The 12504-nt window shown below is 45.2% G+C and overlaps 1 protein-coding gene across 6 annotated transcripts in view; it reads right to left on the bottom strand.

Moving 5' to 3' along the window:
- The window catches only part of fgfr2 (fibroblast growth factor receptor 2), a 38957-nt gene extending 26748 nt beyond the window's left edge, over positions 1–12209 (bottom strand). For 2 of the 6 annotated variants that reach the window (XM_046401492.1, XM_046401491.1), the window contains exons 1-4: positions 11604–12208; positions 9163–9418; positions 1744–2001; positions 1311–1385 (exon numbers count right to left, since the gene is read on the bottom strand). In XM_046401492.1, coding sequence (XP_046257448.1) covers positions 1311–1385; positions 1744–2001; positions 9163–9343 — 514 coding nt within the window. In that variant the 5' untranslated portion in view covers positions 9344–9418; positions 11604–12208. Of the gene's footprint in view, positions 1–1310; positions 1386–1743; positions 2002–9162; positions 9419–11603 lie in introns of all 6 variants that reach the window. The other 4 variants (XM_046401493.1, XM_046401490.1, XM_046401494.1 and 1 more) reach the window with 4 other exon arrangements.
- Positions 12210–12504: the final 295 nt, after the last annotated feature.

Here is a 12504-nt window from a genome sequence, read left to right as displayed (position 1 = left end):
ACGGTGAGACGCAATGCGTGTGGAGAATTTTAACAAGATGTGGAAGCCCTCATCTTTTTGTCAGTGAGCGTATGTGCATGTGTGCACATGCATGTGTGCACATGGCTACATAAACACATTACTATCCCAGACTCTCACCAACGCAAAGACAAACTTGGGTAAAAACTTTCTCTTTCACACACACTCACACACATACACAGGCCCATCAGGTGGGTAACTGGGTCCAGATGGGTGTCTTTCATAATGGATGAGCTCAGCTGACTGGCTGGCTGGCTTACTGGCTCCATGAGGCCTGACTACCTGAGAGACACTAGCTAAAGGAATGCCAGGAATCTCTGTATTCCCTGGAGAGACACACACACATACACACACACACACACACACTACATAATACACACTCCAGTCTCACAGTTTAGGCTTAGACGGGAATGCTAAGGTATAGAATAGCAGAGAAGTGGGTGAAGGGCAGAGCTGACATGACTTTTGCCATTGCTAACAGCTGTCTCCTCCCGATCCCAAAGCAACAGAGACGATCCACTCCTCAATCATAATCGCACAGTCTGTGCTAACTGACTGTGCTAACAGGCGATGACAAAGCTAAGTAGATCATTTCACTTAGGGATTAAGTCTTTGTAAGTGTTTGGCTATCACAATCAGCATTCCAGACATAAGTTCTGACATGCTGGTAGAGACTGGATTATCTGTGTATACTAGGACATGGCTTAAAACAAGCAAGCTATGTATGATCTTTAGGCTTTAGATATGGGGAGATATGCTACTTTAAAATATTAGGTTTTTTTATGTTTCTTGAATGTGACATCTCTGGTGGCTTCACTGATCTAAGTGAAACTGTTTGCATTGTGGCATAGCATCACAGATTGGTCATACGTTAAACGACTAGAACATAGTCACAACATGTTGACCACGTAAAGTGACGGCACACAAGTAATTTCATACTGTACGGATGCACTTTTATCTTTGTTGTTTTTTTATTCCCCAGTTTTCCCTATACTTCCCTTCATTTCCCAAATGCTACCGTAGGAAGTAAAATCGGGTTATTTTCAACAGAATCAGAGTCATGCTTTTGCTATTTTTACTGAAGTTGACACTTTTCGCAGTAGCTGCTAGAAAAATTGTTGTTAACAGCATTTAATACAGAGAGAAAATGATTTGTGGCAAGAGAACAGAATCAAATCTGTGCAAGGCACTTAATGTGCACTGTTCAAGTGTGCCTAATCTATGGGAGTTGGTGAGGAAGGGTAGCGCATCACTAACTCAATTATCCCTCTTTTGGTTCCTCCCATACTCACTTATCTGCTCTCCATCCGCCCCAGTGTCATCTGATCGCTCTGTATCGTCCTCATCATCCCCCGACGAGATGGCATCTGCACAGAGTAACCACGGTTACTGCCATCCTCTCAACACCCGGATACATACATACACTATCGCATGCAGAAATGTTCGTGCAGTCACTCACTCACAAATTTCCACGCAAAACGATTAATGAAAATGCCACAGTAAGGCTCTTTTCTGATAAATCGTCTAATAAGCTGCTGCAGTTGTACACACACACACACACTCGCTAGACCCCAGAGTCATTCAGAGAGAACGAAATTCAGGCTGTTCATCCCTGACCATATCTGCTCCATGGCCACTTCCTGGACTCAATCATACTTAGTCCACTTCTAAATCTCCCTGATTGAAGTCCCTGTCCAGTCCTGACCTGTCTTATCCCTGACTCACCTGTGACATTCACTATGAAGCAGACCGTGTCTTTGCCCACGCTGGTGCAGGTGTACAGGCCAGAATCCTTGGCCGTGGCATCACGGATCTGCAGCACCTCCTGCTCTATCAGCGTGCGGTTGTTGGTGCCCAGAGAGCTGCCATCTTTGGTCCAGGTGATGGTCCCCGTCGCCGGCAGAGGGCAGCTCAGCTTCAGCACCTCCCCTGGGTGCACTGAGCACACCGTGGGTTTAGAAATTTGGTATTTGTTCGATGCGTCTGCAGAGCGAATGGGGGGAGGAGGGGGAGGAAATTGAAGGTGGGTGGGTTGGTGGGTGGGTGGAGGGGCAACGGACAGATTGGAGGAGGAAGAGGGTGCACAAGAAGGATGAAAGAGAGGTGGGAGAGGAAGAAACAAGCCATAGTTTAAGAAACAAAAACACCACATGACCCCCAATGGATGCACTTAAATCAACTTATGCAGAAGGAGCAATAAGGAAAAGAGGAGGCCCACTTTCTGTCACACCAACTTGTAGTTACCACAAACTCCCAGTGAGTCACTTGAAATGGAGCCCTTGAGAAAATATCACTACTCTGTTACCAAGTGTGCAGTGTGATTGGCATTTATAGATTCAGAGCATGCAGTTTTGGCCATAGCAGCATGTGTAGAGAAAAAAAACAATCGATTTGCGAGCAGGTGAGAATTGGACTTCACTGTGTTGAGAGACAGCCCCCTCCCTCCCCCCCAACCACCCACCCCTTTTAGCATCAATGCCAAGCAGCCAGTGCGTATGGGTGAGTAGGAGCAGTACAGACAAATCTCCGCAGCCTAACACAAAGGGAATAAAACGCTTTCACGTCTACCCATCAGAAAAGAAAGCAGACAGAAAGATCTAGGATGGAAGCAGTTGTCAGGCAGGGGATGGGAGAAGGAAGGGGTGGGGGGGGTGTTTGGCTCTCTGGCTTTGACTATTCACCTAAGCTTCGAAAACCTTAACCTGGCTGTAGCCTGACTCTTCTGTTTTCCATTTCACGATTCGTGGTTGTCTTTCATAACACGGCCATGGAGGATCTACAACCCCTGCACTGGATCTACCCGCCAAGGCAGAGAGCAAGAAACTCTGCATGACTCCAAAGTGCATAAAACCTTCACTTCTGGGAGAAAATCCAAGTCTGTCTGTGAGTGCATGTGTGTACGCCATGTCCTCTGACTTGTACAACTGCACGGGGAGAAAGAGATAAATGTCCAATATATGAAAGGGAATTCAGAGAGTCTGTCACTGAGACTGCAATTCTACATCGTCCATGCAAACTGTAAACTGTGACTGAATGTTGAGGGGGAGAACCTGCCTGAAATACAACCTGGCTTCTGCCATACACACCAAAGCCAATTTACAGCGGTTACACACACTCACACACACACACAAATGCACAAATGTGTACATTCACTTAGCTCAAACTCAGGCGGATCTTGACACTTTTTGCAACACAGGAAGAAAACACCAGAAAGCTGTTTTTATTGCAGTACAAACATATCCAAAACTGTGAGTGAGGTTTTTTTTTTCCTGCAGAGGTAACTGAAGAAGTGGGGCAACCAAGAGGGGTATTAACAAGAGTTGAGAAGAGAAAAGTAGCAATAATAGAAAGGTATACGAAAAAGCCAGTGATGAAGGTACGTGTAGTGCTTGACTGAGTGCTGATAGGTATAATTATAGAGGCAATGGCACTCCCAGCCTTTCCTGTGCCTCAATACGCCTTTTCAACAACAGTCCATCCCCATTATATGCCCTGCGTGTGTGTTAAATGTAAAGTACACACACTCGACAGGAAGGGAAAGTCAACGCGCCACAATCTAGTGGTCGAGGCATGTGCGCAAGCCTCCAAACGTTCCCCTTGGGCAAGTAAACACCCACAGGTACAGTTCCTGTATTGTTTTTTTCTCTCTTTCTTTCCGTCGATCTAGAAATAATTAACCCCTCTGCCCGCTCCAGGACTGAGTGTGTGGTCTGATAAGAGGTGGAGCTCCTGTGCTGATTGATGAGAGCTGTCTCCGGTACCTTTTACGACATGTCTTGGCATTATTACTGGCCTCAGCTTTTCCTTTATTGTCTAATGTAGAATTTCAGTGATTTAGAGATGGCATAACTACAAGGGCACAAAGCAGAGGAGGTATCTGCTGGGCATGGAAAACTTCAACATGGGCCCCTCAATGAGCTTGAAGAAGCAACGCAACATCTGGAACATTCACACACACACACACACACACTGCACTGTCTGTCAGCATGTTGAAAAGAAAGGGAGGGCACTGAGCTGCTTCACAGAAAGGTGGTACTCATACAGACGCATACGTGTATGTGTGTGTTAAGCTACAAAGTTAGGAAAGGAAAGGAAAGGAAAGGAAAGGAAAGGAAAGGAAAGGAAAGGAAAGGAAAGGAAAGAATGGAAAGGAATCTCTCCAAATGTTGCATCTGATTAAAGAAAGCACACACATGTCAGTTCTGCCTTCATCTTATCTCTGCGGGGTCCATCTGTCCCCCTCCATCAACTCCTCCTCCTCTAGTTGCTGCTCCTTCAATTCCCTCTTTCACCTTCCCTTCAGCTTTGCCCTCTGCTTCCCCCTTCCCCCACATCTCCACCCCCTCTCCCCCAACGCTGACCCTGCTGACCCAACCCTGACCTTTCCCAAACCTGTCGACACCTCCAGCCTGCCTGATCTTTCATGGGAACTTGGGTCATAAAACACACACACACCCACACACACATAGAGAAGAATAACAGCAGAAACATTGAAAAATAAAGATAACGAGGTGCACCATAACAAATGCTTGCATCAGACACCAAGAGGTACAGTTCCAGACAACACACTTTAAAGACAGTTTTCAAGAGTACAAGGATGCATGCTGGGGTGAAGGGTTGAAACACTTCACTGCAGATTTTTCATCTCTGCAAAGTTTCATCTCTCTCAGCACCACAGGAGGGGGCGGGAGCATCTCTATCTGTGTCTCACACACACACACCCACACACTCACACTTTTCTACCAAACAGCATTCTCCTCTTCCCTCCCTCCATCATCACTAGCGTTTTACCTCTCATCTCCTGAAGCACTTCTCTGTTTCAAAACCAATCTCTCTCTTTCTTTGACAGCTATTACAAGTATCTATCAGGTGTGATGGAGTCAGGCTGCCCACTCGTCACTATCTCTCCGTTGTCATTCACACCATCTGGATTGACAATAATTAGTCTCGCAGCCTGAGTGTCTGCAGCAAAATGCAGCAAGCAATTCTCACCAACCACGACGTCTGCTCGCTCGTCTTGTATGTGTGTCAAGCCGATGAGAGCCAAGCAGCGATGTTGGCAAAGTGTGGGCGGAGTCTGCGATTCTTACATAAATGATCTACTGAATGTACTTCTGCAGGGAGGCGCATTAGGCTGCAAGTCTATTTTCCCATCTCCTCCCTGTCGCATTCTGCACAACAGGGTAGGTGAACTAAATGTAATGACTGCCATGTGGGAGGCACCCACTCAGCATGCTCACAGACCCACACACACACTGCCAAATCACATTATCTCTGCTGCCCTTCATATCCCTCCTTTCCTCTGCTATCCTTTCCTCTGTATCCTCCTCACGCAGTCAAATCCCAGGACTTCTCTCCCCTTTTTGTCTCTCCCTCTTCTCTGATGTCCGTGTCCTTTCACATTCAAATCCCTCTTTGGCTTTTTTTATTATGACAAAGGAGCACCTCCATGAACTGGCTCTTGCTGGTGTCCACGGCAACAGCCCCTCCAGTTCACTTACCCCTTCACCCCTCATCAAGGCAATTCCTGAACCCCACCCGACCCCTTCAACCCACTGTCTACTCCTTATCTTCAAAATCTTATTAGGTTGAAGCACTAGAGACCTCAGAATAAAACTTCCCTCTAGAGATTAATGTAACTAACGCTGCAACTAACTTCTTTATCAATGAATCTATCGATCCTTATTCAGTTAATCGTTTGCTCGCTGGATGTCAATGTAAAGCCAAAACTTCCCAGAGCCCAGGGTGACATCTTAAAATGTCTTCTTTTTGTTCAACCAACAGTCAAAACCCAAAGACATTCAGTGTACAATGCTATAAAACCAACTATAAAAGAGAGTTGGTGATTTTTTGTTGTTGATAAAATAATGAATTAATCCACTTTAACTCTAATATGCACACTCATATAATGCTGTAAGTGGCACACTTTCCAGAGAGGTCTTGGACAAACACACGTCAAAGGATGATGTAAGGCTGATGCAGGAATCAAATCTGTGACTTTCAGATGCATCATCTTAGGCATTATAACTACACTAAAATAGGTACAAGTTTACCTAGATAATATTTCATCATTTTATTTATTTTCATTATAAATTTGCATCAGTATTTTTTCACCAGAATTTAGTTTCTTAATCAATATTTTTTACCTTATTCATAGGCTTTATTTTGTGTCATCCTTCACCCAATCCATGCTGGCTCAGGTTCAGCTAACAGTCCACTGAGACCTGGGGCACAAGCTGGCACAGGGAGCAGCTCTTGCCAGCCTCTTATCAGACAGGTGTGAGATTGAGCAGTGGAGTGACAAGGTATTTTCTGGAACATCAGCCAAGTCAAATAACAGTCCACACACAAACACACGCACACTCACTCACATCCACCAACACACTCAACCCCTCAAGATTAACACCGGTCAACGGCAGGCTAATAAAAGTCATTGTGTGAAGACCGTATATTCAGCCCAACTGGCCCTCAGTCACATCACCAGCCGACACACCGTGTTTGTTTAGAGTTCACTTCCATTGCCATCCCCACAGTCACACACACAGACACACACCCCATGTCATTAACTGGCCAGCTGACACTTTTATACTTTTACAACCGTACTCCCACTGTGTAGATAGCACTGTATTACAGATAGGTAATAAGCCTGCAATTTCTTGGCATTCCCACCTTCCAACAGAGAAACACACTGACATACAGCTACCAATACTGACCAATAATCATTATGACTGTCTGCTATGTAGCTTATTAAGGAATGTACAGCATAAAGCTGAAAACTTGATTAAGAGCAGAAATCACGCAGCAAATAAATGTGCCAATTTATGTCAAGCCCAGGTTGTCTTCTGCAAACAAAACTTGTCTTCTGTTGACAAGCATCCATCTTTTTCTTGTATTTCATGCATTACAGACTCATCCTTGACAAATAATGTACCTTTTATTTATTTAACCACTCAACTGTTTTGAAGTGTTTGCCTCCATGCTGATCGGAGCATTTGGCAGGGAGTACATGAAAGTGCAGCCAAACCATGAGACGACTTTTGTCTGCGGCGCTCACATTCAGCATGCGTTCCAGTGCGCCTGGTGCCACACTTATTCCAAATTACATGCAAAGAGAGGCCTGAACAAACCACACAGCAGAGGATACAAATGTTAAAGACACACACATACGCACACGCACACGTACACATCCCTCCTGTGTTTGGTACCATTGTTATTCTGCTCATTCAAAGTATTTTAATAACTGTGCAAACGGAGAGTGCCTAGACAAGGCAAACACTCCCATAGATACTGAAGTGGCTACAGGGACAACAATAGGTCTGTTGTGGAGACCTTAACCAGCACACTCGCTCCACTTCTACTGTTACAGCAGCCACAGGTAAACAAACTAGCAGGGCCACCAGGGGTGCAGGCGTGGGCTCTATAGAGACCACATTGATATGCAATCTGATGAATCTACAGCAATTACAGCTCCCACACACACGGGCAGCAGTGTGACCACGGCTACGGGGCCGAGAGGAGTGGGGGTGAAAATCCTTAACATCTCTGTAGGGGGGTGTTATTAGGACAGAGAGGGCGGGGCCAGCCAGTCTGTCTCCCTAACATATATGCCCTATAGGTGACACCAGTGCTGCCTGTCAGGAGCAGCGATTCACACTGATTCAATCATACACAGCTGCGTAGTACAAATCTATGTCCATGTGCAGCAGGGAAACTGATCCAGGACTTGATAAGCAGGCCAGGTTCTGTGCCTTCATCATGTGACCCCACAGGTCTAGCCACTTAATCTCCGGTCACCTGACTTGACTGCTGCCCAGCACTCTGTAATCTGTCCATCTAAAGGAGAAGTCAAATATGCACAAATCCTCTTAGACCTTTCCTGGAGGATTGTGTAACTCTGAAAAACTCTCCCTCTGTCCTCTCTGTGGCCATGTAGCCTAGCATAATGTAGGCCACGTAAGGCTCTGAACCCACCGGCTTGGAGCCAAACTGTCTATGGCGGAACAGCAAAAACATCAGCAGGAGAGGAAAGCTTAGACAGACCTCTCATCAAGATAGGTAAGAACGATACCTGACCTCTAGGGCAAAGGGCAAGACAAGGTACAGAGTGTGAGTGTGTGTGTGAACAGAGGGATGGGGGGAAGGGGGACTGGCTTAAAAAAGTGATGCTCTGTTATTGGCCTAACTTACAATTAGCATGCTGATTAAAGCCTGGGAACAAAAGGCTTTGGAATGCGTGTTACCATCCATCACAACAACTCTAATTAGCTAGTCTCTGACCAGACTGGAGACAGAAAATGGAGAAGCCTCAAAAGAAAAGAAAAAACCTGAACTAGGGAAAACTGCCTTCTCAAAGGCTGTTGTTTCACAGACAAAAATATGGCTTTAAAATATTTTAAACTTTAACTTTGCAGGAAAAGGAACACAGGCAGCTGTGACTCGAAGAAACAAAGCAAAGCCCTGAACTCTGTATCCTAATTTTTTCCTTTCCCTCCCTTTTTGTGCTTCTTTCCCGAGAAGAAGGGCATGAGAGAAATGCCAGCATAAACACTATCCCACCCTCTGTCAGGGCTCTCCCTTGTCCTCCCACACAGGGTCACAAACCTGCTTTTATCACTCAAGTAAACTACCACAGACATGGGCAAGAGAAATAAAACAAAAACGTGTGAAACACATGCCTCACGGTGAGGAAAACAAGAGGTTCGCCATGCTGAGGTTAGTTGTTTCTCTTTATGTTTATTTATTTTAATCCCACCCAAAAAAAGTTTTACATGAACTCCATTTGTCGTACTTGTTAGATTTTAGCGGAAAAGAACAGCTGAAAATTTTATCTGCAAGAAATTTCAAAAATTGTCTTGTAAGTGTACAAAAAATAGCAAAAACTCACTCTGAAAATGGAGAAATCTAAACATTTTTCATTTTGCTGGAGGCCAATCATGGATATTTTATTTATTTACATGTTAAGATAGGGACAATAATTTTATAGAAATTATGCAAAAGTTAACCAAAACTCTAAAGGATTAAGGGGGGGAGACAAACTTGACAGACCTACACCTGCTCTCTAAAAACAAACCAAACAAATGGTTTTCCCCCTGCTCCACCTCCCAGACTCTTCTTTTCTGTCCCTTCCCATCTTCTGCTGCTTACCTTCAGGTTCCAGTGTGGCCTCCTCCTCCTTGGTGGTGGTGAGGGGCGGCCGGGCCACGCTGACAGTCAGCAGGGACAGCAGGACAGCGGCCAGCAGCCAGGCCCACGAGGCCATCCCGTTAGTGGGGGCCAGCGCTCCCCATACCCCCCTTCTCCACCTCCCCCTGGACACTGATCCCATCTGAGGGGGTCCGCCCAACCATCAACTGCTGCCGGGTCAGCCTGTCACTCAGTGGAATTCACCCAATCACCTGGGCTGAAAGGTGAATCAGAGAGAGAGAGAGAGAGAGAGAGAGAGAGAGAGAGAGAGCGAGAGAGAGGAGGAAAGGAAGGTAGTGGAGTGATGATTGAAGAGGGAGACAAAAGTGTGAACAGAAAAGTGTCAAGAAGAGAAAAACATAAATTATGTTAGTGCTGCATAATTAGTCTAATGTTAAAGAACTCGTTTCAGCACCATTTTTCTTCTCACTTTATTACTGACTGCAGAAAAGTGAAGCGACAGAAAGCAGCAGAAGACACTGAGTGTTTCAAAATGCTGTCAAACAAGCCATGCCACAGACATACCGAAGCTGTGAGGCACCAGCAGTCCACACACAGCCAGCCTGCATCTACCTTTACTCCTCATCTATAATTATATGCATTGAAATGTGTTTTACAGAAACCAATTAAGACACAATGTGTGTGCGTAGCTGAGTATTCACATTCTAACCAGTCTACCTGGAGTCACACAAGTGGGTTACAGCTCAAAGATCAGACTTTAATTTCAGATCAGAATATAATTTCTCACAAATCTGATGTGGAAAAGCTGCTTCTATTATTTAGAAACAAATAAAATGGATTCTTAACCTATGAGTCATAACATGTTTTGATTTATTTTGATTATTGTCAGCAGACAACACATCAGTCAGTGTGGCACCAGCTGACCAGCTTTGCTGGACATCGTTTATTCCTGTGCGCAACAGTTGCGCCAAACCTGTTGCCCGCGCTGCCGCATCTGTGTTGACAGTATTCATAAATGGCTCTTATTGCATTTCCGTGGCTTGATTATGAAACTGGTAATACTTTAATTGAACTGCAGTATTGCTATATTGGGATACACACACACACCAGCCTGTTTAGCCAGACATCTGCGGATCAACCGTGCTGAAGTGTCTCTGGAGGTTTGGTGAAGTCACGCTTCCCTGCGCTCCTTCTGCTCCAGCTGGACGTATCGATTGGTTTTACCCGCAAAGACGCATGAAGTTTGACTTCAGGAAAGCCAACCTGAAAAGGTGCAACCTGATTTATCTTTAATTCTCCCCTCGGGGGCTGCACGGAGACACGCACGGTGGAAGCGCACATGCTGTCGGGGTGAATCCATGAATTTATCCCGAAACTCTAACTTCATTAGAGAAATGCTCCAGTTTGATTTTTGTAGTTAAGGCGAGTAATTCCGCATAGTTACAGCTCAGACGTGTTAATTATTAATGAACTGTAAACCAATCAGTGCACTAATTAACCATCGGGCTTGGCGCTGTCTGAAAACTTCAGCAGGACGAACAGAAACCAGAACTCCCCCGAAACCGCCATTTGTTTATATAATTTAAAACGTGTCCAGAAAACAATAAAAAAAAAAATGGATTATAATATAACTTCAAGAATTGAATCGAAAAAGAGAAAAACTATAAATTGCAAATAAATCCAAAAACACGCTGTAGATATAATCAGGTATAACATACCATTTATGTTGTTATGTTGTAAATGTTCTTTCAGTAATCTGCAGACGACATGACATTTGGACACACGAGGGACTTTGCTCCATACATAAGCACCACAGCCTTCATTTAAACGGAGCTTTGAATGAAATTTCAATTGGCACTGACTGAATTCCTATTGAAATTCAAATCAGTTGGCTCTTTCACAATGGGGGCTCATTTGGAGCTGCTCAGTGATTTAGGGCTCCGGCACCAAGCAGTGAAAAAACAACTGCGGTCACGGGATAATTGGCACCATAAATGCAATGTAGAAAATTAAGCAAAGCAATAAATTACCAGGACACTTGTTAATGTGCCCTAAAGTGATGATGCAAGGTGCTGTATAGTTCCTCACCTTCTAAAATAAACAAAGAAACATTTCACTGAATTCCAATGAAGGATGGTGGAAAACAACATCCAAATAACGCACACCGCATTATATTGGTGGCTGTAAATTAAGAAAATCTCACATAACAATCTTTATTAAAAACTGTGCTAACTCAGTATCGATAAAAAACTTTCTATATTCAACTATTAAATTGTTTTAATGTTGTCCTTTAGTCGTGAGAAAATAGTAGCCCAGTAGTCTGGTACGCACCAAAAAGCGCAAAGCGTTTCTACTACAACGTCGCCTATTTACCGTGACAGCCGAAACGTACACAGACAAGATTCTGAGCAAAGCTTTGGAGGCAAACAGAAAGTACTTACCACGGAGGAATAAAATCGTGGAGATCTCTGTTTTGGCATGCACAGATAAGGGAGGAGAGAGCATGAGCCGAATCCAGAGGGAGGAATGTCTTCAACTCCACAATGCACCAAAAAAATCTGCGAGGCGCTGCCTTTTGTCAGTTTACTATTCCACAATCAGCCGGCATCAACTCAGATCAGCGGATATATTCCAAACCCGACTGGCAGCGTAGTCCAATGCCATGCAAAGAAATCCGAGTTTACACGCGTTATCCTTCAGAAAACAGCTCGGAAAAGCACACCGCTGTCCCCCCGAAACTTTCTTCCCCGTCACCAAGTTTCTTCTAGGGCGCAAAACATGCCCAGTGTTCCTGAGCAGCGCACTTGTCAACTAAATAGAAAGTCTGCAGCTACAAAGGAGGTGGAACGCTGATTAAAATGCACAACAGGATAGTTTTCCGATGCAGAACGTCATAAAATCCATCAATGTGCGTTCCCCTGGTGAAAAGAGCGTCTTTCGCGTCTCTTTCTCTTCTTCCGCCGACAGCCCTCGTACTGTTTCTCAGACGCTTTGTCAGGTTTACTAGCTTTTTTCTCCTCCTTACGTCTCCACACACTGCCCTCCTCCTTCACTCCAGTGGGTGTCATTCTCCCCCCCCCCACCCCACCCCCTCAAGCACCCCGTGTAATTCGAGCCGCTTCCTGGCCGCAGTGCCTTTGGGCCCTGCCCTCCTCCGCCCATCAAACTGCAGCGATGCCTGCCCTGCGCTCAACCTGCTCAGACTGGGTCCAATGTGCGGGCCCCTGCTCTGCTCCGGGAGCCGTCAGCGCGCCGAAACAACGCCCCCCAGTGGCCAAGGTGTGACTTCTGCAGGATGAGACACGCATAACTCGCACAAACAGATGCACAAGGCTTCTACAT

The sequence above is a fragment of the Scatophagus argus genome, chromosome 10, assembly GCF_020382885.2.
Source record: "Scatophagus argus isolate fScaArg1 chromosome 10, fScaArg1.pri, whole genome shotgun sequence".
Lineage (NCBI taxonomy): Eukaryota > Metazoa > Chordata > Actinopteri > Scatophagidae > Scatophagus > Scatophagus argus.
The sequence above is the reverse complement of the archived record's forward strand: the minus strand, read 5'-3'. Positions and strand labels throughout refer to the sequence as shown.